This window comes from Aspergillus terreus, genomic scaffold, assembly GCF_000149615.1.
Source record: "Aspergillus terreus NIH2624 scaffold_4 genomic scaffold, whole genome shotgun sequence".
Taxonomy (NCBI): Eukaryota; Fungi; Ascomycota; class Eurotiomycetes; order Eurotiales; family Aspergillaceae; genus Aspergillus; species Aspergillus terreus.
In genome coordinates this window covers 748,660-774,855 of record NT_165927.1, presented here as the reverse complement: position 1 = coordinate 774,855, position 26,196 = coordinate 748,660, and the positions used below count along the sequence as shown (strand labels likewise).

The window sequence follows — 26,196 nt, the reverse complement described above, 5'->3', positions numbered from 1 at the left end:
TATGAGGTCTCCGAGTACCTGAAATGTGATTTCCAGTCGTCAATTGCTGGTCATCCCCTGTGGAGAGCATACAGCTAGCATGCATTTCACACCAATACTTTCAGCCTTCTTGCTTTCCAGCATTGCGCTGGCAACACCAGATCCAGCTTCCTCTGCTAGTGATGCCTCAGGACAGGGGAATTCAGCCCAGGAGGAGCAGTCCATAGCTGCTCAGGCAGTGACTGCGGTACCGAACACCGAAGCTGCACAGCCAAGTGCCACTGTTGGAAACCAGCAAAATCCAGCAGATATTGATAGAATTACGCCTGCCGCTCCGACAAATGGTGCTACTGAGGCATCTTCAAACCAGAATTCTGGTCTGAATGCTGCAAACACGCAATATGGGGGTGGAGATTTCCTGTCATATCTGACGGATGGCTCGTTGATTCCTACACTAGGTGGGGGATCTGACCAGCAGGCTGCAAAGTCTACTGCTGGTGCTGGTGCTGGTGCTGCTTCTGCTTCGACACAGGAGAGCCGAGCTGAGACTGCCCCGCCTACAGCTCAGCCAAAAGAACCATCAGCCTCTAGCAAGACGTCGGCTTCAGCTTCCTCAACGGCCGAAGGCTTCTCTTGGGAAAGTTTGATTCCTGAGGGAGTCACTGGCGACCCCGGAACAGATCTGGGGAATCAGCTGGATGGTGTTTTAGGTCTCCTATCTCCGACATTCCTCAAGGATGTGGAATCGTTCTTCCATCATTTTGCATATCTGTTTGACGATAAGACCACCGATCAGACTAAGTCCTTGATCGACACCGCATACGGTCTGCTGACCCAGGAGCTGATCAACAAGCTCATGGGCCTTCTGGACAACGTCACCAAGCTATTGACTCCTGAGGTTGTTAAACAGCTCAAGAGCCTACTCGATCAGCTTGGACCTGTCCTGACTCCTGATCTCTTCAAGAAGTTGTCCTCGTTGTTGGACAATGCTGGCAACCTTTTGACGGCTGACTTCGTCAAAGAAGTCAACGGATTGATTGGCAACACGAACAACTTGCTAACAGCTGATTTTGTTAAGGAGATCAGACAGCTCCTCGAAGCTGTTGTCCCTGTTCTTACTCCTGAATTGCTCAAGGGCGTCGGCGGTCTGCTGAACAATGCCAACACCTTGTTGACTGCGGAATTTGTCAAGGAGACGAAGGGCTTGATTGTCACTGTTGCGCCATATATTACTCCTGAGCTGCTTAAGGAGGTTGGCTCTCTGCTAAACAGTGCCAATAGTCTGTTGACCCCCGATCTCGTGAAGCAGCTCAAGACCCTCCTAGAACAACTCGGCCCACTCCTTACTCCTGACTTGTTCAAGCAGCTCAACACGCTCCTCACCAATACGGGTAATTTGTTGACTGCCGACTTCGTCAAGGAGACGAAGAGTTTGATCGGTGCTGTAGTTCCAGTTATTACTCCTGGGCCTCTCAAGGAGGTTTCTGGCCTGTTGAACAACGCCGGTGACCTCTTTGACGCCCGCATTTGTGAACGACACTCAAGGCCTCATTACTGCCATCGCTCCGATTATAACTCCTGATTTGCCCAAGCAGGTTGGAAGCTTACTCAACAACGCCGGTGACTTACTGACGGAGGGATTCGTCGACGACACCAAGAGTCTTCTTGGAAACGCCAACAACCTGCTCACCCCGTCTTTCGTCAAAGAAACTAGTGGATTGATCGACGGCATTGCACCAGTCATTACACCTGAGTTACTTGCTCGGGTGGGAGGTCTCTTGGACAATGCCGCTAACCTCTTGACACCTAAGTTTGTCAATGAGACAATCAACCTAATCGACGGAGTTGCCCCGATGATCACACCCAATCTTCTTGCTCAAGTCGGTGGCCTCCTTGGTAACGCCGACAAGCTTCTCACGAGCAAGTTCGTTGAGGAGACCTCGAGTCTCATTGATGCGGTGGCGCCGGCCATCACTCCTGATCTTCTTGAGGAAGTTGGCTTCCTTCTGGGCAACGCCTCTGATCTACTCACGCCAAAGTTCGTGAATGAGACGCGAGGGTTGATTGATGATGTTTCCCCGGTCATTACCCCTGAACTTTTGGCCGAAGTTGATAGTCTCTTGGGTAATGCCAACGATCTGCTAACCCCGAAATTTGTCAACGAGACCCAGGTATTAATTGAGGATATCTCTGATGTGAGTTTCAGATATGTCTTTCCTTTGAATGTCATTAGTCCTCTTACTGACGTGTTTCGATAGCTGTTCCCCGCCTTGGTGAAGATCTTGGGTACACTGTGAGAAATGTGAGCCGCAACGCTCCTTTAGGACTAATGAATAATGGAATATGAATTCATTAATAATACTATCAGGATAGTAAAGCTGCATTCCATGGCATACTGGCGGACGCTTCGGCTGGAAAACGCCTCGAGCATTGCATTAGCCCTGAAATGTTGCAAACGGTGCTGAACTGGGGGAGCCCAACACCGCAGCTTATGGCAGCTAGATTTCCTGATGTGACGGAACAGCCAACAAATACCGGCCCCTGTACTCGTATGGCCTTGAATTGATGTCCAAAACTGCGTCAAAGCACGCGAAGCGCAGCGCGAGTGTTGATCGACTTCGTGCCATTAAGGCTCAAGTGGCGGTTCTCGAATTGGCAAAACTGCCACCTTCGAGGTAGTCTTCTGATTCTCTCTGAAAAATCCATCCAAATCCTGAATAATCACTGGATATCGATTATATCGTAGAATATCCAGCCGGATATCGAAACGCGTAGCTCCACGGGTGGATTGAGCGGGTATACCCAAGACACAGTGTGTGAGGAAGTTGTTCGAGGTCTGGGAGTTAACGCTCACTCGACAAAACCGGTTTGGAGAGGAGAGTTTCATATGCTGAACGGGCCAGCACTGGTTTCAAAAGCGGTCGCACCGGGCAATTCACGAGACGTCGGAAGCCTTCGCCTTCTGATACTTCGATAACACCTTCATTTCCATGTTTCTCTCCTTGATCTTCTTGTCGATGGCTCTTTGCACCTCTTCGCGTTTCCTCTCCGCATCTTCAATCTTCTGCTTTACTTCCCTCGCGGCTTGTTCCTGCGCGGTTGCGACTTGCTCAAGTGACGTGAATTCTTGGCGTAGCTCCTCAATCTGAGCGCGCACATCGTCGCCTTCCAATGGCGCGCAGGTGATAGGGTCGTATTTGTATGACGGGAGCGGTTCCCTCGGAACGCGCACTTCGGGGAGAAGAGCATGGATAGGAGTGGTGCGCAGCGGTGAGTCCAGCGCAACGGGTTTGGCTGGCGGAGAGGATGCAGGCTCCGAAGGTGGCGATAGTGGCGGCTGATCCATGTTGGAGATAGCGAGGATATAACGTTGCAAGATAAAGAATATATCGAGTGTGATGATGGATGCTCTATGTTGATTTAGACCGCCAGTTTTATTTCCGAAAAATCGCCGGATCAAAGGCGGTAGGTTTCTGCCGACATGATTACGCTACCGCCTTGTGGGGAAGACCGCATGCATCAAGCTCACGCTCTGTTCAAGTAGCTCATCCACGATCGTTACACACATGGAAACCGCATGATCAAAGATTGACTCTCAAGTCGGGATCCTGCTAAACATGCAGGCGTTTGGTATGTATCTCCGGCTAGGTCCACGGGCGCACTCATGTGGATGATGACGTATTGGGGATTTCGTGCTGACGACAATGGTGAGCGCAGTTCCAAAGAACCGGAGGGTGAGTTAGATGACGATTGTCTACTCAATACTGCTGACTTCGCCATAAGCCACGGTTTGAACTAGTGCTACGGGTAAGGAACAAATTCCAAGATTAGTTGGGAAGAGCCGACACTGATTTGGACACTTTGCTCAGATCATCGATCTCAATAATATCCCCCTCGTCAATGGCACGGCGTTTGTAAAGTGGCGGCTACCTTCTTCTAGTGCGCCGGAGCATCATGGTCATACAGATAAAGCGGTCATTTTAGACCATCGGGCGTACTGGAACTACGAGAAGACGCTACAGGTACGGCTCACAATAGACCGGAATCAATCGCTTCACGAATGCGAAATACACTTCGAAGTCATCCAGGAGTTTGAATCACCGAGCCATGGTGACAATAAAAATCTACTTGGAAGGATCAAATTGAATCTTTGCGAATATGTGGACAAAAGCGATGACGAAGAGGGTATCGTCAGGCGATACTTGATGCAGGACAGCAAGATAAACAGTACCCTCAGAATCGGGATAGCGATACGCCAGGTAGAAGGTGATCGCAACTTTACCACGTATGTCTCTTTTGAGGTTATCGTTTCGATCTTTACCCTATCTCTTACTAACGAGCCCTAGTCCTCCTCTCAAATCCGCTATGGTCTTCGGGGGTATCGCAGGGGTCGTCTCCTCAGAGCAGGGAGATCCAGTCGATCTAGGACGTCTCCCTTCTTTGAGCAGCCAAAGTACGGAGGTTTCAGACTTGCAAGACATGTATCGACGCACTTTGGCTGCTTCCTGGAATTCGAACTCGGACGACCTGCCAGCGGACAAGCTGATCGAGGAGCTATTTTCCGGTCGCGTCAGTTGGCACAACGATGTCCAGGATTCGAAAACTACCAAAGCGGCTGACCAGGGACTATCTCCTCATAGTGCAGGAGGCGCAAAACCGAACGTGTCATCGCACCGATTATCTCCAGGATTTGAGAGGCGCGGGAAGAGCTCGTCGAGCAATCAGTTCCCCAACGATGGCAGATTACCTGGGTTCCCTGCGGGTGCTGGTCACTCTAGGAAGAACGCGAGCATGGATAATCAGTTTTATGACAACACCAAGCCCGGCGTATGGAAGAGTCGTAATACGGACTATGAACTGTCTGAGTTTGACATTCGAGAAGATTTGAGGAGCTGGGAGATCGGAAGTAAGGAGTGACATATTTCTTGTTTTATTTTCTGCTCCATGTGTTTCGTGGATCAATACCCCAATTTCAACATTCGCGATTGAATTCATAGATCTGTAGACAATCCTTAATTACCCGATTAGGCAGCGCAAGGGAATGAGATCATCGGGTAAGCAGCTTAATCCGCTCCGGGACTAGCGCATGTCGGTCTTTCGCATGATGATGTTACTGTTGATAATTTCAGATTAGTAGGCATTTCATCCGTCTGGATGTACTTTCCTCGCTCCTCCACATGCTCGTCCGATCCTCAACTAGCACAGTTGGGCTCCTGAGTTCTCAGGTCCCCCGCGATTGCACAAGATGCCGATTCCCCTTTCCATTACATCAACGCCGCGTCTTCGTCCGATTCCAAAGCACCGATAGTGACACCCAGAATACCGAGTCCGAGCCGCGCTTCAAACGCAAACCTAAACGGCGGCCCCGTTTCAAAAAGGAAGAAGCTAAGAGAGTGCCGATTGGGGTGACAGCTCTGGGCAAACCCGGAGAAGTTGTCGTTGTGTCGAACCCTCGACGTCGCCGCCCACTGCCCCAGAATACACAGGAGAAAAGCACCGACAGTATCGACAAAAATGCTTTACCTTTCATGCTAAATGAATTGGAAGACAACGAGGACATACTGGATCCCTCCACTGTCAACGAGAGAATTGAAAGTTTCTGCGCGCCGTATCTTCCGCGTGCGAAACTTACCTTAACCGACTGGGATGGTCTTCGGACCAGACTCCAGCTATCCTTTACCACTCGACAGCTGTCGGATTATGTATCACAATTTGCACGAGATGCACCGATGTCGCCTGAGTCACGAATCAAGCATGGGAAGGTAGATACCACGGAATGGAAGCCTGGCACTTCGGCCTTCTTCGAGACCGGTCCAGGATCCGCGGGAGGAGTTGCTGACAGAGTCGCGACATCACAATCTCTCAGTGGAAAACAGCTGATTTCGGAGAGAATACTCAGAGATTGTTGGCATCTGGGCATCATTGACGAGATTGGACAACTGGATGTTCGCCTTCCATCGCAATCATTGACTTTGCTTCTCAACTCAAAACACTTTTCCTTCGAGGAATTGGCGAGTCTCCATGACGCAAAGATTGATGTTACGAATTCCCTTGGTCTCGTGAGGATCACTGGCAGACAGAATTCATGCGAATCCATTCGGGACATTGTTTACGATGCGATTACCCGGATACGAGAGGAAGAGCTCGCCTTGTTTTCAGATGTCGCGCTGTCCAAAGATTATGACCGTGTCTTCAGCGCTGACTTTCTATCATGGATAAGCAAAACCTACGGTGTTGCGTTTGAGCAGGATTCGGGTTGTCCAAGCAAGATTTTCTACCTCGTTGAGAACAAGCAGGACGCAGACAACGCTCGGAGGACGTTGAATCTGGCAGTTTACGAAACTTCGGCCCTTCCGGTGCCATTTGGGACATATCTGCCTTCCTCGGAACCAGTCTCCGTCTACAATGTTGACTTGGAGGGTAATTTGTCCTGGTTCAATCGGCAAAGTTCATGGTTCCGGTGGGCTTTCCCGTCCGCCCAGACAGCTGAAATGACGACTCTCGACACACCGTTGTTTGATAAACATCAAACACGTCTTTCAGATGAATTGTTGAAACTGCTACGACAGTCTTCTAAGACGAATGATGGTAGCGTCGAGGTGCATGAGAGCCTGACAGCTACTGTTGGCAGATGTCTCTTCTTGCGGAAGCCTTCCTTCCAAGAGGCCGAGCTAACCGCGCCTCAGTTGGGAAAACTGTCTCTTCCTCGGGCATTTGCTACCGAGATCCCTCGAGTAACGTCTTTTCTACGCATGTTGACTCCTCATCTTCCGGAAGAGCCTCAACGGCCACACCGTATCCGCCTGGTCCCTTCAGCCATCCACGCACGAGTCTTCCCGCAGCTTGAGCTGGAGGTTACGGTGCAAGGGACGCGCGATAGCCTTGATTCCGGAAACGGACTTATCATGCGCAATGTGAAGGCTGTCCTGTCCGAAAACAATGTGGACTATTTACTTCCTGAGAGCGGGTTAGACCTCAGGTTCGCTCGACAGCTCACTCGCGATCTATCCGAGGACCCGGCCTTGAACGAGGTCCATGACACATTGAGTGGGCTTTTCTCCAAATCTCTATCAAACGATATCGAAGTCCCTCTCCCGACATTCGCCCAGATTACGCTGCCCAACGATGTCCTACGCCAGCCGGCTAACGCCGCAGGGCCAACTGGATACTCTTCTGGAGAATATATGTTCCTTCCCGTCAATGACATCCGAGGCACACGTATTCATCGGTATGATTTCAAGGGCCAGCAGCTCAACTATGCATTTTATGAGAGCGGCCCGTTCAATGCTCCCAGAAGCACGGATCTTTTCCTGAGCATGGACCTCACAGGTGAAGGCGACGCAGGAGAAGTGCCCGCGCAACGCGAATTTGGTTCATTCTATAATGCTGCATGTTCATTGGCGTTTGAATTGGATAAGGTATGGCGTATGATGTGAGGAAATTGCCTATCCGTGTATAGTACTGTATTTTTATTCTCAACTGAGTTTCATGGATGCTCAAGCCGTCAAGCCGTCAAGCGCCGCCGGTCTACCTCCAAGAATCATATTGCGTATGCCCTTGCTTTGGACAAAGTCTAGAACCTCAGAGGCACGACGAACCATGATGACATCAAAGAATAACAAAGACAGAGATGATATATCACATCTCTCCGAGTCATCTCGCTCCGTCTATGCCTGGAGAACCGCCCATCACCACCCGCCATCAGGAATCGAACCATGCGACAACAGACCAAAAAGGCTAGTCGAGCAGGTGACCAATTCCTCATGCACTGTCAGCCGTGCTAGTGGGTCTGGAATACGCTTCCATCGCTCAACCCTGGCGCCGCCAACGCTGGAGACTCCCGGATAGGTGCATACGGCAGCCGTGGCTGCCAGTCATGGCCGGAGGAGTGGTGCCATCTGAAACAGTCACAGGGGACGGCGCAAGAGGCCCGGATTGGCCGGACATGCATGCGGCGTACACTAGACTGTGCTCGTCTGCGCCCCCTACATGCAAGATGGCTTCGGCGCTTACATGCCCTGATATGGGGGCGTGTCCGTGCGTTGTAATACAACGTGGTAACCTGATGGCGAGGCCGTGGACGTGTGTCCGAGGGTTCAGGTCGGTTTAGCTATTGGTCTGTATGCGTCTTGTGTCATGGCTTCGGGTACAGCTTTGTTACGCATACATTCTTCAGGCTTCCCGTTGCTAGAGAATTCAAGGGGGTTGAATTGACGGGTTGGTGCGGATGGACGGATTCAGGATGATCATCACTAAATCCAGTTTGTAGTCTGCTCGAAGTGAAGTTGACCAAAGTACAGTGTCTGTGGTCGACTTGCTTGGGGTTGGAGGGTTGTGTCTAGGAAGAATCCTAGATGCTTCCGCAATACTACCTACGGAGTATGTAGCTCAAGATGCACAAGATTAACCCACTTCAGGGGTCTGTGTAGCCTAGACAGACTAACTAGATACAAGCTGATTACTGCTGACTTACTCTGTACTGTGTATAATTGGTATCGTGCGAGTTGCCTGGCATTATGTCATTCTTCTGCAGAAACCCCGCCACATGTACATCGTGGCTGAGAGACGGCAACCGTAATGAGGCGCAGCAATCGGTGATGACCGATTGTGCATGGCGCATATTATGGACGGGCAATACCATAGGTAGGTAAGTACCTTCATGGTTTAGAATACTTTTTGAAACAGGAAAATAGCAAGGCACTTGTTGATCATAAATGATACGCTGCGATGGATCCTACGGGAATGTCATACGGAGCGGCCCTTAACCGTCGAATCCGCATGTACCGTATGAGATGCCGGCAATATCGAGAGGGCTGTTGAGCTGACGACGCAGATGATTTATTTTTGTTGGTTTTTTTTCCGTGGTTTCCTTGTACGGAGAAGGCCATCGGATTTGATGCACGTCCGACTCCAGCCGACAGTGCGCTGCACTTCGACATCATCGATCACTTGCCTCTCCATGACTCGTGAGCTGACCCCCACATCGCACTGGTTGCGGGCGCCTGCTGAGACAGAGAAGCGTCGTCTGCGATGCCATCTGATCATGCTCACCATCTCTACCTACTAATCCATAATCCATACAGCGATGGACATCATTTGTGGCACTACACCGCCAGAATGACTGGATAACCGAGGGCGATTTCAAAATTCGTCGACGCTATGCGGCCTGTCTCAGATGCCGCCAGCCATCTGAATCCTTCCAACACCACACCACTGTAGTAGGAGGTGATTCGAGCAGCAGATAATGCTGCCGAAGAACTGAACGAAGCCGGCCTGTATGCTGCGGATACGGGACTCCCGAGCCTAAACAAGGCAGGATTTCGGTCTCGACGCATGGTGTGTTTACTGGATGACATCTGTGTTTCGGTCTATCGTCTAGATGCAGGTCGGAGAATTTCCTCCAATATCAACATGCTGGCCGGTTGATGGTGAGTTCTTGATCTCCCCTTTCCCTCTGTTCATGTTGTTTCATGGTTGTGGGTGTAATAGTGCGGTATTGCGATTGTTACAAGTGTAGCCGTACCCTTCCCAGACTTCCTATTCCAGAAAGTCTGGAGATGACTATCGACGAGGCTCAGTCCAATGGTAGATCGTAGCAGGGTTCTCAGCTGGCGTGGAAAAGCCGGACTCGGGGCCACGGACGAATGTGAGGGCTGAACCGACAGCCCATCCAGCTTCCACGATGTTTTAGCTCGCCCCACGATCCTCCACCCCTCCGTAATTCATCAGCTGAGGCTGCTGATTTGCCCGGCTGCAACTCGACCAGTCTGAAGACAGGACTCTTTTGGTAGGAAATGAAACTAGGAGATGGTATCATCAACCGCAGACGGTACGGTTCATCCGACGAGGATCTAGAAACTCAGGAGGAACTGATTCGTTCCCGCTGGAGGAGGTGGTTTAGGTTCGTGGTGTCGGTGGTCGACATGTCTAGAACCGGCGATGCGACCCTCATTCCATGGTCGAGATGCGATAGATAACTCGGTCCAAATCTGGAGAATATCAACAAAACGCCATGTTTAGGAGTTGGTGTATGTAGAAAGAGACTTCACTGGCGTCTGCTTGGTCTCCATGTGGAAAGTACTACAACTGGTCAGTGCATCAGGTTAGTGGGCCCTCGTTTTTCTCGTTTTTGTTCGACGACAGACTCGATCAACGTCCTGGTGTCTTCTTCAATGCTCAGCCGTGTTCGGAGCACGACTGCCGTGTTCATAGGTTGACCGCTGCTTTTTCTTGTCGCAGCTCGCGGTTGTAGGCGGTGCTGTCGGCGCATTTCTCCATGCCCTGTAAGGGGGCCCGCATACTCCTACATCTCTTGTCATACGTCTACAAGTTGATCGCGTCGATTTCGCGATGCCAGACAAGATACTACGCAGTCACAGCCATCTCGGCTACATATTACCGTTGCAGCCCCAGATCACCTTTTTTTCTCCGATATTCCTGCACTTCCCAGCTGAGTGACTGGGACGAAGTGTTCATCAAGTCCCACATGTGGCGGACTGGGTCAAGTTCCCCAATAGAAAATATCTCTCGACGGCCGTGTTAGGGTCCGACTCGTTTCTCTACTCCGTAAACGAGCATCGGATGATCTTCGCAACCAAGATGCGTGGTGGGCGCGGGGCATGACCAGAAGAAAATTTTCCACACGGGTTCGTTCGCAAATGGAAATCGCATCTGCCTGGCGGTCTATACCCGAATGATGGCGATCAGTGATTCTCCCGTCACTCCCAGTGATAGGCGGCATGACACGAAGCGGGTATATTTATCTATCGCCATCGGCCGGTGATGCTGAAGGCAGGCCGTTTCGAAGCCCTGGGATGCAACCAACCCAAAGTGGATCAACATTGGGGCTTAGCCAGCGACGCTATGATTCGCACAACCCGTACATCGTGAACGGGACCGTAAACTAAACCTTCCTTCAGTACTGGCTGATACCATCGTGCAGTTGGGGCTTTCTGCAGCGCCAATTTCGACAGGTTCTTCTAGTCCGTCGGGTGTAACAGCCGCTCCCATCACATCGTCCTCTCAGCAGAACCATCAGTCAAGTTGACGGACGCGATATCTGCGACGCTTCTCGTCTGGGTCTGGGGGAGTCAGCCTGGTCTGGTTCTTCAATAGGCTGGCTCCTACTCCGTATGCAGATGCATCTCTTGCATCGCCACCATGTATCATTTGGCAAGACAATCTGTGTATGGGCATTACCGCAAGCCCTAACCGCTCTGGCGGAGGCGTGGAGCCTTCAACCGTCCATATCATCCATGTCACACGCCATGGCGGCCGCGATGCGGAATTCCGAGGCCGTTGCGCTCTTCCTCGGTGGATTGATTGATTCTGTTTGTTTGATTCCAGAAATCGAATCAAGAGCACCCGAGGTGTTAGATGTAAGGATGTAAGTAATAAATGTAAAAGGTATACCCACCACCTGGGGAATGACATTCTCCACTTGCATCGGACGATTCTGGACACTTGCATAACGCCTAGGGGGAGCACAGCTGAGATCGGACGGCGAGTCCGGACGGTGGCCAAAAAATCATGGATAGGGGTGGCAGTGGTTGGGACTTGTTCCATACGATCGGGATTCCGCGTCTGCACAAGAAAAGTCGCCGGGGCATTGTCTTTTTATTATTATTGTTTTTCTTTTTCTTTTCCACTACTGCATGCGCCCAGGGAGGACGGACTGTGTATAGTTAGTTGAGGTAGGATGCGAATCGTACCGTGGGTGCCACCAGCGTAGTCGATATAGTTGTATCAACGTGATAATAATAGTATTTTTGCCAGGGAAAAAAAAAATTCAGTTCTCTCAAGAAGAGTCATAGCATATGAATATCTCTTTTCTCTAATTTTTCTCGTCCTCATTCAGTGGGATTTTGAATATTAGAAGGAAACCTCCCACTCCAATCAGTACGAATCGCCTGCTTTGGTACCGTTCAGATTCCAACCTCTTTCCTTTTTAGGCCAAACCCTCTCTTTCCTGCGGCCCCTCTACTACTAGGTACTACTTACTACCTTTACACCTCGAGTCCCTCGCCTCTCTCGGTCTCCTTCTTCTCTCAACCTCTCCTCCTCTTCCGCCCACACCCTCTTCTCTTTCCTCTCTCCCTTCCCCTCTCCTCCTCTTCCTCCGTCTACTTCTTTCCACTCCAATCTTCTCTTCAATCTGACATTCATTCTTTTTTTCATTCCTTTCTTTTCTTGTTCTTTGCGCTTTCGCCGACTACTCGATTTGGATCTATACATACCACGACCCTCACCCCACTCCACGCGGAACCATATCTGTGGGTTTTTAATATATACATCCAGCGGAGTCTACTTCCGACCTGGTGGGATCCCGACTGGTCTTGGGTCCCTGGGTCTCGTTGACCGTCACTGGAACGATCCACAGGCGAATGTCGCCTTTATGATTTTTCGTCCATCTTTCTTTTCGCCTTTTCGATTCTATCTTTGACTTCATTCCTTCGCTTCTTCACTTGCTATACAGTATCATTCGGAGATTCATCATATAATGCCAACGGTCTTACTCCCCTCGTCAGCCGCAGCCTTTGCGCCGCGGTCCTCGCCGAATGTGGTGCTGAACGCCAGAATCGAACCGTGGCTGACGGCGACCTTGAAGCGGGTCAACCGAGTCAAGCGACCCCTCAATAATGTCACACAGCATACCAGGTGTCTGACCGAGACGTTATCCTCGCCAAACGCCATCTGGACTCTCTGCTCGATGATGTTTCCCAAGGGCCCCGACTCGGAACTCAGGAAGGACGAGAACCCCCTGGTGGAAGCCCTCTTCAACTATCAGATGATCCATATCGAGGCCTACGTGGTGCATGTCGACATGGTGTCCCAAAACGAGGTGGCCTTCAAATTGACCCCGGAGACTATCGAAGCCTTGGTAGAGTTCCACAAAGACGTGTACTCGGTCGACACCGCCGCCAGTACCTGGGATTGGGCGGACAAGGATACCCAGCTCAAGAAACTACAAGAGGAGTTCGTCCAGGCCATCAACAAGTTTGTCTACCGGACAAGTGTGCAAGCCCTTGAAGGGTTGGAGGAGGATGGTGCTGGAGAACTGCTCGGGGGACGGAGTGAGGATGCGAAGACGGCGATCTCCAACCTTTTCGTCCCATTACTTCCCCCGCCTCCCCGGGTAGTTGATGTTCTCCGGTCGACACCCCTCCTCCCCAGTTCGACCGGACCGGAAACATGGTGGCATGATCCCGTGCAGCATTCCGTGTCGATGGACTCGTGGAAAGTACTGCCATCCAGCCCAGCAACGGCCAGTACGGGCGATTCTAACCCTAATCTATGGGCCAGCCTGAATAGCATGAGTGAGGTTCCGCTTGCTTCGCCAACACCATCCTACAGCCAACCGTCCTACAGTCCGCCATACACCACCTCGCCGTACAACGCCACACAGTTCTACAGCGCCGCTGCCACTGCGACGTCCCTCGCGGCTCTCCCGCTACCGAGCATGTTGGTACAACCTTGCAGCACTGCAGCCAACATGGTGGGATTCGGCTGGGACCGATGCCAGGATTTCGCACTTCCATACGGCGCAACGATGTAACTGGCCCATGACGAGGGCTTAAGTGAACGGTCCCCCTACTTTGCGTATCTCTGGCTTAGATCGCAGAACCCGTATCACCTCAAGGACGACAAGAGATGCGTTCCCTCATACAAACCACAGGCCGGATGGACCCGACGGCATTATATGAACCGATTCTGCGATATGATACTCCACCTCGTCTTTGCGTTTGCATACAGATCCAAGAACTTAATATCTCCTCTCGTTTTGTTTGTCGTGTTTTGCTGTTTCGAGCCAGCGTGAGCGTTTTGTTTCCATCTTTTTTTGCATGAAGAAGCGGCGGGACGGCTATTTGTTAATCTGTTTCGTGGGAATGTCCCATTGTTCAATCCCCGCATTATATGTCATCAAGACTGGTTAGCCTCGCGGCTTGGGATATGACTTGGATGAGGAATGTTTCTCTATTTTCCTTTCTCTGTCGCGTTGGGTGCACCTGGCGGGAGAGTGTCCTGGTCGGCACTCTTCCTTCGGGGCCCTGGGATCATTCTCGCCTTCTGATACAGGTGATCAGAACTGGTAATCCGTTTGGTCGGATTAGGTGAGAATGGTTCCGCGGCACTGCGCATCATGCAACATCTGAGATGTTCATGGTCGCGGTTTTTCGATGATGCAGGACCTGATACAATCACACCAAGGGACAGTGGCTCGATGCTGGATAGCCTCGGTGGGATCGGTCTGTGGCCGACACCAGGCACAGTTGGGACGGCATATGGGCCTGTGGCCTAAGTACTGCTGACCTTGAGAGCGCGTCCTTTGGTGCAATTGTCTGCAGGACTGTCCGTCGTGGATAGGTTCATCTCCTATCGTCTGGGCTGGGTTTTTGATTGACCCGGATACGCTCGTACTATTCTCCTCTCATTGATTGAAGGTTGGATGGCGAGAATCGGATGCTGGCATGGTCTTGCTCTCATTTGGTTGGGCTGGTCCCTAGTCTTTCATTCATTCATTCTTCTGATGATTATTGTGGCGTGTATTTATCGCGTAAGCCGAAGTATCTAGGTTGAATATTTAATTGAATACAGAATGCAAGGCTAAACGGGTTTTGGTGTAGGATGCTTTACTAGTACTCCGTTAATCGTGTTGGATGCTGTGGGTGGAGGGCATGACGTCAGGACCTGTCTGTCTTACCTGCTAACTGAGTAGCCTCCAGGCTCCAACCTCAGCCCATATTCCACTGTCAATCAATTTCATGCAAAGTACATACAGCTGCGGTATTTGAGGGTCTATCGAATTCTTGATTCATGTTTATGCCATCGCTTTGTCCTTAACTGTGTCAATTGCCCCTCAGAGACTGTGTCTACTCATGTGCCTCATCCACCAGCGAGCTTAATCGCAACCCAACTCAACCCCAATTCCCAACTAACAGACACATCAAAGTAGCCAGCCATGGCCGCCTTACAAGACGCCCTGGAATGTCTCTCCCCAACCACATGGGAGGACATCCCGAAGGATCCGGACGCCCTCCGCGCCTACATGAACGACATCTCCAGCAAAGCGCGACTAATCGTCGACTCGATCCCCGAGCCACCACCACCACAACCACCCAGCGACGCCGCCGATGACCCGCCACAGTACACACACGCGCACCCGTCCGCGTCGTGGTCACGCATGCGCCCGTCCTCCGCCCGCACCGGCGCCCGCGACGCCGAAACCGAATCCCTCCAGAAAGAATGGGGCAAGCCGATCCGCATCAACAGCGGGCGGGACAACCCGCTCGAGATCTCGGTGCACAAGACGCCCGGGCGTGACGGCAAGGGCCACTGGTTCGGGCGGCGCAGCGTGCATGAGGGCCTGCCGTTCGAGCGGTGGGCGGCGAAGCTCTCGGGCGAAATGACGGCCACGCTGCAGGCGAACCAGGAGCGGCTGCGAAAGGGCCGCATGCCCGACCAGTCGGTACGCGGGATCGGTGCGGAGCGGCTCGTCGAGGAGATCGAGGTGCGCGATCGCGACGGACAGGCGGTCGTGGGGTACGTGCATGTGTTCCATGTGTCGGCGCAGTTTCCGAAGCCGACCACGCCGCGCGACTTTGTGCCTGTGATTCTGAGTTGGCAGACGAGGGTGGAGGATAGCAGTGGCGGGCGGTATTGGATGATGGTCTCGAAGCCGTGTGCGCATCCGGACGTGCCGCCGGCGAATGGGTATATCCGTGGAGAGTATGAGTCGGTAGAGTTTATTCGGGAGATTCCACGGCGGAAGCGCGGGAATTCTGCGCGGGGTGAGGACAAGCTGGAGGGCGGCCAGGGTGAGGCAGATGGGGAGGGTGAAGAGGATGCGAATCCGGTGGAGTGGATCATGGTTACTCGAAGTGATCCTGGGGGTAACATCCCCCGCTGGATGGTGGAAAAGGGAACACCGAAGAGTATCTGCACGGATGCCGTGAAGTTTCTCGACTGGGCGTGTCGCGACCCTTCGTCGGAGCAGCGCTCGACAAAGAGTCGGCAGTCCAGTGTGAGGGCAGGGCACACAACGGGCGTTGATGATACCGATGGTGAGGAGGCCAGCGACTCGGACTTCACAGACACGGAGGTAGAGCACCATGGTCTCATCGCCAGTTTCTCGTATCTGGTGAATGCAGGTCTAGAGCGATATGCTCCTCAAGCGGTGCTCGATTACCTCCCAGGCCACTCGCGCCAGCCGTCGCGGGCGATGTCCGACTATCACTCGTCCGCAAGGGAGGAGACCCCTCGAACGAGCGCCGACTCAGTGCCGTCGACTCCTAGGAGACTTGTGGACCGGCCCAAAAAGGAAGGAGACGATGGCGGATCCACCTCGACACAAGACAAAGCTGCAGCCTCTCCCTCAATGGCTTCGAGCGTCGCCGAAAACGGACTTCACGACATCCCACCCATCGAGGTGATCAAGCAGAACAAAAATGGCAAACTGTCCTCGCACGAGAAACATCTGGCCAAGCTTGCGCAGCGCAAACGCGATGTCGAATCGCAATTAGACAAAGTTCGCAGTGAGATACAGTCACTACAATTGCCGTCACAGGATGAGGAGTCCGGACGAGCCAAGGCCTCTGCCGCGGCGCTGGCCGCCGCTGACCCCAGCGCTGATCGCGCCAGCAGCAGCACTGCGAGCAGCGTGCATGGACAGGCTGCAGATAACCGTTCTCCGCGACGGGGTCAGAAACGTGAGCCACCGACGCCGGATGTTGCAAAGCTGCACAAGGTTGCCTCGGGACTGTTTCAGAATGAAGCGAAGCTGCTCAAACAGCTAGAGAAAATCGAAAAGAACCAGTTCAAAGAGGCGTCAAAGATTGAAGCTCGACAGCAAAAGCATGCAGACCGGGAAGAAAAGTCACGGTATCAGACCGAGAACGAGTTTTTGCGCCGAGAGATCGAGGTCCTCAAGAAAGAAATTGGCCGGCTGCGCAGCGAGAGACAGCAATGGCTCAATCTGGTTGGATCGCTGCAGACGGAAAATGCGAAATTGGCGGCTCGAGCTGGTGATGCCAAATGAATGGTATACCGCGATGACACGGTGGATTTAATGTTGGTCATGACTGTCTATATAAACGCTAGAGCTGCGCTCTGTTGGACCTTTCGGTCGAAATACCAATTAAAACATATCGGGCTCATCAGCTGTGTGGGCTTTGTCAAGTTGTGTATTAATTCGTAGCATATAGCATATAAGTACATAGCATCCTCTCCCTCCGTTGCTGTAAAACGTACCCTATATGGCTTTTGTTAAGCCTTGGCTCGGCACACCCAACTCCATCCAGGAAATCCTAGAACCATGAGAGCACGTCAATAGCCACCGTGACTGGGTCTCGGTAGCGCCGGACACCTGGGCGAAGACGGGTTCGGAGAATCTGATCCTGACCGCAGGTCTCATCCAGGATGTTGCATTGCCGCATACTGGGATATTACTCGTTCGTTATCATGAATATCGTAAAGGGCGTAATTTTATTCCTGCGTCTACAACTCATCAGCACAGCCTACCCAAAACCTTGGACAACCTACCTCTGGCGGATTCCCAGCCCCACGAACCATCTTCTCGATCATCGCCGCGCGAACCTTCTCCTTGGGCTCGCCCATTCCGACAGCCATGTAGGACAGAAGCGGGGGGTGGCCGACGTACGAGGCGTAACTGTCGCGGACAATATTGGAGACCCATTCGTACTTGGTGGTGTCGGCGTGGCCCGTGCCGACATAGCGGGCCTGCATGGCCTCGAGGTTCTGAAGGGTGCGCAGTTTGTCGGCCATTTTGACGGGTTTCGCTGCGACGGTGTAATGCGAGGGGGATGAAAGTGACGATGAAGTTCAGGACGGAGGTTGAAGGGAGAAAGATCCGCGCTTATCGTGTGCCACGTGACCCTTATCGGTCCGATATAAAAAGACCTTGCATGGCAACAACGATACGATCCTCATGAGCTGAGAACTGCTCATTTTGCGGGCTAGCTCTGGATTCTGTTCTCCAGGTAGAAATGGAGTCTACAGAGTCCTTGCATGCCCGGATTGCGACTCTTGTTCATGCGCATTTCGATGCCTTGCCCGCGCGCAGCAAACCCATCGTCCGTGACGATGGGACGAGGGAGTGGATTCCCATGTCGGGGATAGTGATTGTGAAAGGTAGAGCTTCTAGTGCACTAGGTCTATACAGCGGAACACAGTAAGACCAACTCACAGCAAAGAAGCAAGGCTAACACTTTCCAGGAGAGAATACCTCCTCGGAGACATTAACCTGTGTGGCCGTCACGTAGGTCCCTCGATCTACATGCACATCGCAGCATTAACGACGTCTAGATCCGGCGCAAAATGTCTCCCGGCATCCCAGATACCCCATTGCAAAGGCCTCGTGCTGCATGATTCGCACGCGGAAATTCTCGCTCTCCGGGCCTTCAACTACTGGCTCTTATCTGAATGCCAGGGCTTCCTCGCCGCAGAACGCAACCACACCACAGATCCATCTCAGACACCACCATACCAATCGCCCTATCTCCGCCGTCGCCGGAGCTGCAGCGCACAGGAACCCCCACTCGAACTGCACCCCGATCTCAAAATCTACATGTACTGCACCTGCGCCCCGTGCGGAGATGCAAGCATGGAGCTCTGCATGGCATCCCAGCAAGACGCCACGCCGTGGGAAGTAGAGACCAACAACACGGAAACCAGGTCTACTGCCGCGCTATCGTCCGATGCGGATACCCTCCTCGACGGCCGCGGGTACTTCTCCCGCCTCGGCATCGTCCGGCGCAAGCCCGCTCGCGCAGACGCAGAGTCCACCCGCAGCAAGTCCTGTTCCGACAAGCTTTCCCTTCGCCAGGTTGCTTCTCTCCTCTCGTATGAGACGAGTCTTTTGGTTGCGACGACGCAGAATGCCTACCTGGAGGGGGTGATCTTGCCCGAGGAGGAGATCAGTCGCGTCGCGTGCGACAGGGCGTTTGGTGAACAGGGGCGTATGCGCGAGCTGGCGGGTCGGTTCTGGACAAGTCAGTTTGAGACTGCTGGCTCAATTGAACCAGGCGGCCAACGTCAGACGGGCGAAGAAGGTGTATACGGATACCGATTTCGCCCGTTCCAGGTCCTGTCCATCCCCCGTGCGCTGCTTGAGTCTCTCTGGAAGTATCGAAAGGCCAGCCCAGGTGTTTCTGTGGATTCCTTAGGTTCGGCTAAAAAGGCAAAGCCTGGAGTTGTCTCAGCGATATGGGTCGTGGCACCTTCATTCTCGGGGCCTTCTTCCACCTCGGCGAATAACGGGGCCAAGTCTTTACCCGTGCTCCACGGATCGAAGACAGGACTATATGAGACGGTTCTGAACGGAGTCAAGCAGGGCAGCCGGGCATCTGAGCCAAATGCGCGGGGAGCATCTGCACTGTCCCGGGCGAAGATGTGGGGGTTGCTGAGGGATATTGTACTCTCTGGCTGTTCGGCTGCGATATTTGTACCCGGGGGAGAGTCGCACGCTGACAAAACACAGTTGAATGAAGTTCTCCGTCAGGTGGCTGAAGCATCGAGTTATCAGGAGTTCAAGAAGACGGCCCCTGTGGTGACAGAGTCGATCAGTGCGCGCAAGCGTGCTATCCAGGATACAAAATCCGTGCTAGGAGGCTGGGTTCCCAACTCCGGAGACGAGTACTGGGACTTGAGTGTGCTTGTCAATCCTCCGAAGAAACAATGAACTGTGTTGTCCAATATAGATTAACGGCCGATTATGTATGATTAGATACGGTTATGACTCGTGCATGAAGAAGAGAACAATTAATATACATTCAATTATTAAACGCATATTTTCAACGCAGGCCACCTGCAGTGGAAAGGACTGAATAACGCAGATCCAACCCCACGAGCACTGGTAACCGACATGCTAGACAATCCCATTTATTAGTAGATCCCCGGGATAATGCGACTCCGGACTAAAGAAGTATAGCGATCCCAATCAGCGCCATACTTCTTCTTACACTTCTCCTCGTCGCGCTGCTCGCGGTGGATGAGAAGAACTCCGAAATACAGCAAGAAGAAATAAGTGAAGATCATTCCCCACCCCCGAGTCTCAGCCGTCTGCACCGCCTGTTTCTGGAGCTCACCTGTAGCAGGGTTGATACTCTCGATGATAGCATATCCGGCGATGCCCGTCGGCAGGCTGTAGGACCACGACATGACCCAATCACCCAGGTAGTTGATATGGCGCGCATAGCCCCACCACCCGGAAGTCATCAACTTGGATCCACTGGCAGTTTGGATGAACTTGATGTGCTTGACACGAGGATCGTCCGGGTTTGTGCGGAAACGGTTCTTCTGGTTATTGGCTCCGCGGAAGATACTATAGCCGACAGCTGTCACAGCCAGAACAAGGAGGATACCTTTCGGCCCCAGCTCAAAGGGGAACACTGCAAGATAGCGGGTCTGGAAGTTGTAGATGAACGGAACCCAAACGAGGTCACCGAAGGACAGCATGAAGCCGAATCCATCCATGATGATGTCCATGGTAGTCAGGAGAGCGGGCTCCATGTACAGTCCGTCCAAGACGTAAAACGCCTGGAAGACAGTGGAAATCACGATCGAATCGGTCACGTATCCGTACGTCCGGTATTGACGAGCAATATTTGACAGGTTAAGGATGATCCAGCCTAGAAGTCCAGGTCTCATCTCACACCACGACTTGATGTCAATAGTCCGAGCAGACTCGCTGACGAATGGAATAGGCAATCGCACGCGGGGGTTCAGCTCGCGACCGATGAAGAAGTCATAGAGAACATTACCCGTGTGGCCACCAGGCGCCAACTGCCTTAATTCTGGGTTGGGCTGTCCAGGCGCAGGAACGGAAAAGCTTTTCGCATATACGAAAATGGCGATCAAGGAGGCGATAATCAGGTTGGCGGTAATTACCTGCAGGTAGTTGTCCCAGAGAAAAGTCCATACGACAAAGTCAGCGCCGTACATATAGGTTCCAATGGCGCAGCCGGCGAGGATTAAGACGGCCGAAAGAAACGCTGCAGAAAATCAAGTCAGCTAGACACAATGATCATGAGACGGATGTAGTACCGTTGAACTTATACTGCAATCTTCCTCCGCAGGCCAACTCTGTGCCCTCAGCTTCCTGTCCTGGAAGAAAGACGTACATCACCAAGCTGAGTAGATAGTAACCCAACACACAGAGGGTCACATTGGTGTCGTAGAATGCGCGAACCCCTTCTGCAGGCCAACCAACTTCCACTTTCAATTGATTGATGGACAGTGAGGACGGGTGGAGTAGCGACGGTGCAGGGCAGCCGGAGACATCATTGCACAAGAAAGTAAAGCTGTAGACGAGAATTGGGAGACCAAAGACAATCCCGAAAGCTCCCAGACTGTAGGTTATACGGGTTAGCCAATTCCACGATACACTGGGGTATCCAGTCAACATACGGGCCACCAAACTCGTAGCCTCGTTTCTCTGGGACAATTTGAACGGGGGCTCTGGGCTTCGAAACTTTTTTCTTGGGCGCCATCTTTAAGTTTGGCTTGACTCTTATCGCGACGAGGGGGAATTGGTGGGGAGCTTTCGGTTGAAGCTGTCGCCCAGCGTCGCGCGTGCAGATTATTGTCCAAACACACAGAAAAGATCTGGGAGAGAAGGGCGATTTATATATGTACGGCCGAGCAGTGAATGGGGCGAGGCCGGATGCTGGGATTCCGTAGGCAAACGCGACAATCCGAGAGAGAAACCAAAACGGGAGGTTCTCCGCATTGATGACTAACCGAGGTTGGGGTCAACTAACTACCTAATTACTTACTTGGCGGGTATCATCTTAATCGAGACATCATCTTCTTCTCCAACACCCACTGCCTCTCGTTTTCTTTCTTGCCTTCTTCATCTTGTGTGTTTCTCTACAAGCTTCCAACTCTTGCGATCTCTCTATCTTATATTTCTCTCCGACTCACTCCCTGACTGGAATCCCGCGTAACATCAGCCGCCCTCCGTCGGCGATCTCATTCCCTCCACGATGAAGCCGCTCACGCACACCTCCGTATTCGGGTTCCTTTTCCTTCTTGCATCTTCTATATCCTCCGCGTCCGATTCCTCATCCCCCAGAGACACCCTCTCCCCCTGCGTCGCACGCTCTCCCACCACCGGGCTATACTATGATCTCAATGCCCTGTCACTATCGCCGCCTACCGCCGGCGACGAAAAATCTCGTAAAAATACCCGCGAGGAAAGTTGGCACGCCAAAGGCCATGACTATCGTGCCAATTTTACCCTGAACATCTGTGCCCCGGTGGTGGAAAACATCAAAGATGTAGTAGGGGTTGATCGCGAACGGTGGGGGAACGTCAGTGCTTATTACGAGCGAGATGGGAAGATTTACTCCATAGGGTGAGTAACCTCGGATACATCCGGACAGGTCCATCTACTTTGGCTGGCTGGCTGACAATCCAAAGACAACAAGCGTCAGAACCGTTCTTCCGAGGGCGCAAACTGGTGTTGAACTACACTGACGGCTCACCCTGCGGCGAGTCCAGCGAAAATCGGACCAAGTCGACGATCATGTCATTCCTTTGCGACCGCGATGCAGGACCATCGCAAGTAACCCCGTCGTTCGTCGGAACCATGGACGAATGCACATATTTCTTCGAGGTTCGGAGTTCGGCCGCCTGTGGTGGCATTCCCTTATCTGATGGCCAAGGCCTCGGACCAGGTGGCGTTTTTGGCGTGATGTAGGTCTCTCATACGTTGCATACTCCTACGTGACTAATTCATCTGTTCGCTAGTGCGCTCATCGCCGTCGCTGCGTATCTGGTTGGTGGCTGTGCCTATCAACGAACGGTTATGCACCAGCGCGGCTGGAGACAGTGTCCCAATTACAGCCTGTGGGCGGGGATGTTTGATTTTGTCAAAGTAAGTCTATTGGCATTAATACCGTTTCGGGGAGCTGGATCTTCCCGTCGCTATTCGTACAAAGATATCAGCAGTGCAAGATTGCCGATCTCGCGGACAGATTGAGGTCTGGCTGGTTTGGCCCTCAATCACACTGTGAGAAACGGTCACTCTCTGCCTGGGCCTCTCATTTCTCCTATATATACATCAAATGTATAGATTGTTTGGTGTTGTCATACATTGGCGAGTCATTCTGTCTTGGCCCTTCAAAGGGCCTGGAATTGCTATCATCAGTCAAGCCTGGATGCTAGATTTGATTGATTCTGTCAGATAGTGTCGCATTTCCTGTGAACTGTTCGATAGCCTTGGGCTCTATATTCACTCTCCTTCAGATGAACTATCTGTGGCTCTATATAACCCGTGGAAACTAACAACCCATTGTAACATAGGACATGTTCATCATCCTTTTCTCCTCCGTCGGCCGGTTATGCCGTGGGAACCGGGCGCCTGCACTCGGGCACACTCGCGGTGGCAGCTCCCAACGAGGTAGCTTCATCGGGGCGATCGGCGGCCGCCGACAACCGCGGGCTGCAGACATTGACGCCGAGAACAGGCTGATCGACCAACTAGACGAGGAGTGGGACGACTGATGGCGGCTATGCGAGTGGTCGCTAGCTTGGTTGAGGCTGAAGAATGATATGTACTGTATGAATGGTCTTTCTGGCTGCATTATGACAATTGTATATGCATTACGTCGCACCCCGCAGTCCGGACTGCGTAGAGCCCGAGTCCTATGTACACATGTTGCCACTATCAGCAAGATGAGCATGACAGACCTCCGGAATAATGGATTGATAGACCTGTGGGCATTCAGTGACATGCCTGAACCCGAAGGCCGGAGATACAAGACGGCCAGGTAGGAAGTTTTTAATTACTCCGCAGACTAAGACTCGGGTATTTGGGGCTTCAGATCAGATCTGACGGCCATAAGCGCCTATCAAAAGAGACAGACCTCAGGCGTTCCCCGCATATGACATGATCATAAGCCAGCATGTCATCTTTGGGCCTAGGTTCAATAAGTGTTGGGTTGGTTGGCCAATACATAACTGACGATTGAGAATCAACAGGCTGACGTGAGATATCAGATCCCTGCTTAAGTATAGATCCTAACAGCGAGTATCACTAGGCAGATAAATTCCACATGACCCATCCGGTCGTTCCTCGGTATATCTAGCTTCTCGTCTCCCAGTCTTCGTTCTCTGGTTGAGACAGATACATACTTCAACCCGCAGGCAACAGTCATGACCGGCTTCACGCCCCTGGTGCCACCCCATATTGTCCCCAATGGGTCCTCTCAACGCCCGGTGCCTTTCCCGGCAAAGGAGCGCACGCTATCGCCCGCCATCCGAGACAGCATGACCCTCACATCTTGGCTCTTACTGGGAGGTCTTGTCCAGGGTCTGCTGCTGCTGACTCTAGGCCCCATGGCCCTCATCCCCACGGTGTTGGTCCTCCTCTACCGCACGGTGGACCATATCCTCATGGCCTACAACATCACCCCGAATCGATACCTGAACGGCGTCATCAACGCCAGATACAGCGCCCAGACGCCGAACGCAGACGGCACGTTCGGGCTCGACCCGGCCGCCCAGTCGATCGTGGTCTTCCACCTGGGCGCACGTTCAAACCACCCCTTTGGCCCGCTTGCGCCAGGAATGAGGGATCTTAGTCGGCGGGCAATAGCGATGAACAAGGCAATGGCGGCCGACCCCGTGAAGTACGGGCTCCTCGGGCTCTCGCACTATATCAAGCAGGAGTCTGTCGCAGGCAATGATACCATGACCGTTTACTATCTCCGTGATTATGAGGCATTGCATCGCTTTGCGCATGACGAGCTACATATGGAAGGCGTGCGGTGGTACGCGAAATACGCCAAGCAGTATCCGCATATCGCCATTTTCCATGAGACTTACTTGGTTCCCAAGGGCCAGTGGGAGAATATCTACGCTAATAGCAAGCCGACCGGCATGGGTGATACTTGGTTTCCGGTTATGGGGAAGGACGACGCTGGGTCGGTCACGCAGTTCGTGCGGCCTATTGTTGATATTCACAGTGGCCCGCTGCGTTCGGCGTCTAGGCGATTGAACATGCCGCGGTTCTATGAGCAGGAAGATGATGATGATAAGTATGAGTATGAGTAACCATGTGGTGGGTTTATGTGTCTTTGCGTTTGGGTGTCGTGTCTAGAGGTGGATAACCAGCATGGGACGAAAGGCCTAAATATATATTCGGTAGGGAATACACCTCTCTTCATACATTGTGCGTTGGGGATAGTACTATCTATCCCCCAAAGATATACCTATTAGCACAATAATATTCTAATGAGAACAACGTTACATAAAAAAAGAGACAGGAACAAAAGACAGACCATCTGCAAAAAAAATTGTGGACAAAAAAGAAATGCATCATCCGTGAATCGAACACGGGCCTCATCGATGGCAACGATGAATTCTACCACTAGACCAATGATGCTAGTTGATATCTACCCGCACATAATCTAAGTATATATTGGTAGTCATCATATCTGGTGGTCTCGAAGACCACTGTTGGAAGTATCGTGATAGAGCGTGCTCGCCGCAATGAAAGGGGATGTCATCATTGAACCCAGATGATAACGTCCACCTGACTAGTACATCAGTAGACAGCGTATTATATATGGACCTGAGTCCTCTTCCTTAAATGCCCAAGTGAGCCATAGATCAGAAGGGCTTCCCCCCAGGCAGCTAGAACCATCTCTCTGCGGCTCACTTACAGGATAGCATACCCTATGTGCATCTGTGCGTTTATGCCAGTAGGCAGTCCAAACCCATTCGATCGTGATAAGAATTCACATTCTCATCGACAGCAAAGGAACTGAGGTGGTATACCTAGGTAGTAAACAACGTATACTGCATACTGTATTCGCAGCCAACGGGGGAGACCTTGCGCTCGGGAAATCTCAGGTGAGCAAGAGCAAGGAATTGAGATATACCATGTGCTGAAATGGATAAACCCCATACCGGCATTCTTAGTCGATGTGTGGCTAGCGACTATAGATCCGTGGGCAAAGTGAATCAGGTTCCAGATAGCCGAGCATCAATATCTTACCGACCTATAAACTCCATCCATTCATGTTGTCTCGAGGGTCCAACGGACAGAATGAAGCAGTAACTAACATAAATCAATTTTAGTCAGCATGTAACAACTACCAGGTTCTGTAGTGTAATGGTCATCACTCTGGATTCTGATTCCAGCAATCCCGGTTCGATCCCGGGCAGGACCTCGCCTTTCTTTTTTGCAAGATT

The 26,196-nt window shown here is 52.1% G+C and overlaps 10 protein-coding genes and 2 non-coding genes across 12 annotated transcripts; 8 read left to right on the top strand and 4 right to left on the bottom strand.

The window, feature by feature from the left end:
- Window positions 1-79: 79 nt before the first annotated feature.
- Window positions 80-2,276, top strand: ATEG_03061 (uncharacterized protein; the record flags this gene model as incomplete). The annotated part of the gene is made up of 4 exons (XM_001212239.1): window positions 80-1,231; window positions 1,289-1,423; window positions 1,617-2,174; window positions 2,238-2,276. 4 exons carry the CDS (start codon window positions 80-82, stop codon window positions 2,274-2,276), a joined length of 1,884 nt encoding a protein of 627 aa, XP_001212239.1.
- A 638-nt stretch (window positions 2,277-2,914) lies between these two features.
- ATEG_03060 (uncharacterized protein) lies at window positions 2,915-3,325 on the bottom strand (the record flags this gene model as incomplete). The annotated part of the gene is made up of 1 exon (XM_001212238.1): window positions 2,915-3,325. One exon carries the CDS (start codon window positions 3,323-3,325, stop codon window positions 2,915-2,917), a length of 411 nt encoding a protein of 136 aa, XP_001212238.1.
- Window positions 3,326-3,879: 554 nt separating this feature from the next.
- On the top strand, window positions 3,880-7,415 carry ATEG_03059 (uncharacterized protein; the record flags this gene model as incomplete). Its single annotated transcript, XM_001212237.1, has 5 exons — window positions 3,880-3,889; window positions 4,018-4,264; window positions 4,326-4,885; window positions 5,012-5,033; window positions 5,117-7,415. 5 exons carry the CDS (start codon window positions 3,880-3,882, stop codon window positions 7,413-7,415), a joined length of 3,138 nt encoding a protein of 1,045 aa, XP_001212237.1.
- A 5,276-nt stretch (window positions 7,416-12,691) lies between these two features.
- ATEG_03058 (uncharacterized protein) lies at window positions 12,692-13,534 on the top strand (the record flags this gene model as incomplete). Its single annotated transcript, XM_001212236.1, has 1 exon — window positions 12,692-13,534. One exon carries the CDS (start codon window positions 12,692-12,694, stop codon window positions 13,532-13,534), a length of 843 nt encoding a protein of 280 aa, XP_001212236.1.
- Window positions 13,535-14,938: 1,404 nt separating this feature from the next.
- Window positions 14,939-17,014, top strand: ATEG_03057 (uncharacterized protein; the record flags this gene model as incomplete). Its single annotated transcript, XM_001212235.1, has 1 exon — window positions 14,939-17,014. The coding sequence occupies one exon, from the start codon at window positions 14,939-14,941 to the stop codon at window positions 17,012-17,014; it is 2,076 nt and encodes a 691-aa protein (XP_001212235.1).
- Window positions 17,015-17,460: 446 nt separating this feature from the next.
- ATEG_03056 (splicing factor 3B subunit 5 family protein) lies at window positions 17,461-17,760 on the bottom strand (the record flags this gene model as incomplete). The annotated part of the gene is made up of 2 exons (XM_001212234.1): window positions 17,461-17,472; window positions 17,518-17,760. The coding sequence occupies 2 exons, from the start codon at window positions 17,758-17,760 to the stop codon at window positions 17,461-17,463; spliced, it is 255 nt and encodes an 84-aa protein (XP_001212234.1).
- Window positions 17,761-17,981: 221 nt separating this feature from the next.
- ATEG_03055 (tRNA-specific adenosine deaminase) lies at window positions 17,982-19,251 on the top strand (the record flags this gene model as incomplete). Its single annotated transcript, XM_001212233.1, has 3 exons — window positions 17,982-18,166; window positions 18,301-19,046; window positions 19,181-19,251. The coding sequence occupies 3 exons, from the start codon at window positions 17,982-17,984 to the stop codon at window positions 19,249-19,251; spliced, it is 1,002 nt and encodes a 333-aa protein (XP_001212233.1).
- A 627-nt stretch (window positions 19,252-19,878) lies between these two features.
- Window positions 19,879-21,485, bottom strand: erg24B (c-14 sterol reductase; the record flags this gene model as incomplete). Its single annotated transcript, XM_001212232.1, has 3 exons — window positions 19,879-20,987; window positions 21,151-21,380; window positions 21,415-21,485. The coding sequence occupies 3 exons, from the start codon at window positions 21,483-21,485 to the stop codon at window positions 19,879-19,881; spliced, it is 1,410 nt and encodes a 469-aa protein (XP_001212232.1).
- A 495-nt stretch (window positions 21,486-21,980) lies between these two features.
- On the top strand, window positions 21,981-23,502 carry ATEG_03053 (putative vacuolar sorting receptor (Mrl1); the record flags this gene model as incomplete). The annotated part of the gene is made up of 4 exons (XM_001212231.1): window positions 21,981-22,351; window positions 22,417-22,692; window positions 22,747-22,873; window positions 23,302-23,502. 4 exons carry the CDS (start codon window positions 21,981-21,983, stop codon window positions 23,500-23,502), a joined length of 975 nt encoding a protein of 324 aa, XP_001212231.1.
- A 765-nt stretch (window positions 23,503-24,267) lies between these two features.
- fmaE (monooxygenase fmaE) lies at window positions 24,268-25,053 on the top strand (the record flags this gene model as incomplete). The annotated part of the gene is made up of 1 exon (XM_001212230.1): window positions 24,268-25,053. The coding sequence occupies one exon, from the start codon at window positions 24,268-24,270 to the stop codon at window positions 25,051-25,053; it is 786 nt and encodes a 261-aa protein (XP_001212230.1).
- Window positions 25,054-25,313: 260 nt separating this feature from the next.
- On the bottom strand, window positions 25,314-25,384 carry ATEG_10462. Its single transcript has one exon. It is a non-coding gene; the product is annotated as a tRNA-Gly (tRNA).
- Window positions 25,385-26,102: 718 nt separating this feature from the next.
- ATEG_10466 lies at window positions 26,103-26,174 on the top strand. Its single transcript has one exon. It is a non-coding gene; the product is annotated as a tRNA-Gln (tRNA).
- The last annotated feature ends 22 nt before the right edge of the window (window positions 26,175-26,196 follow it).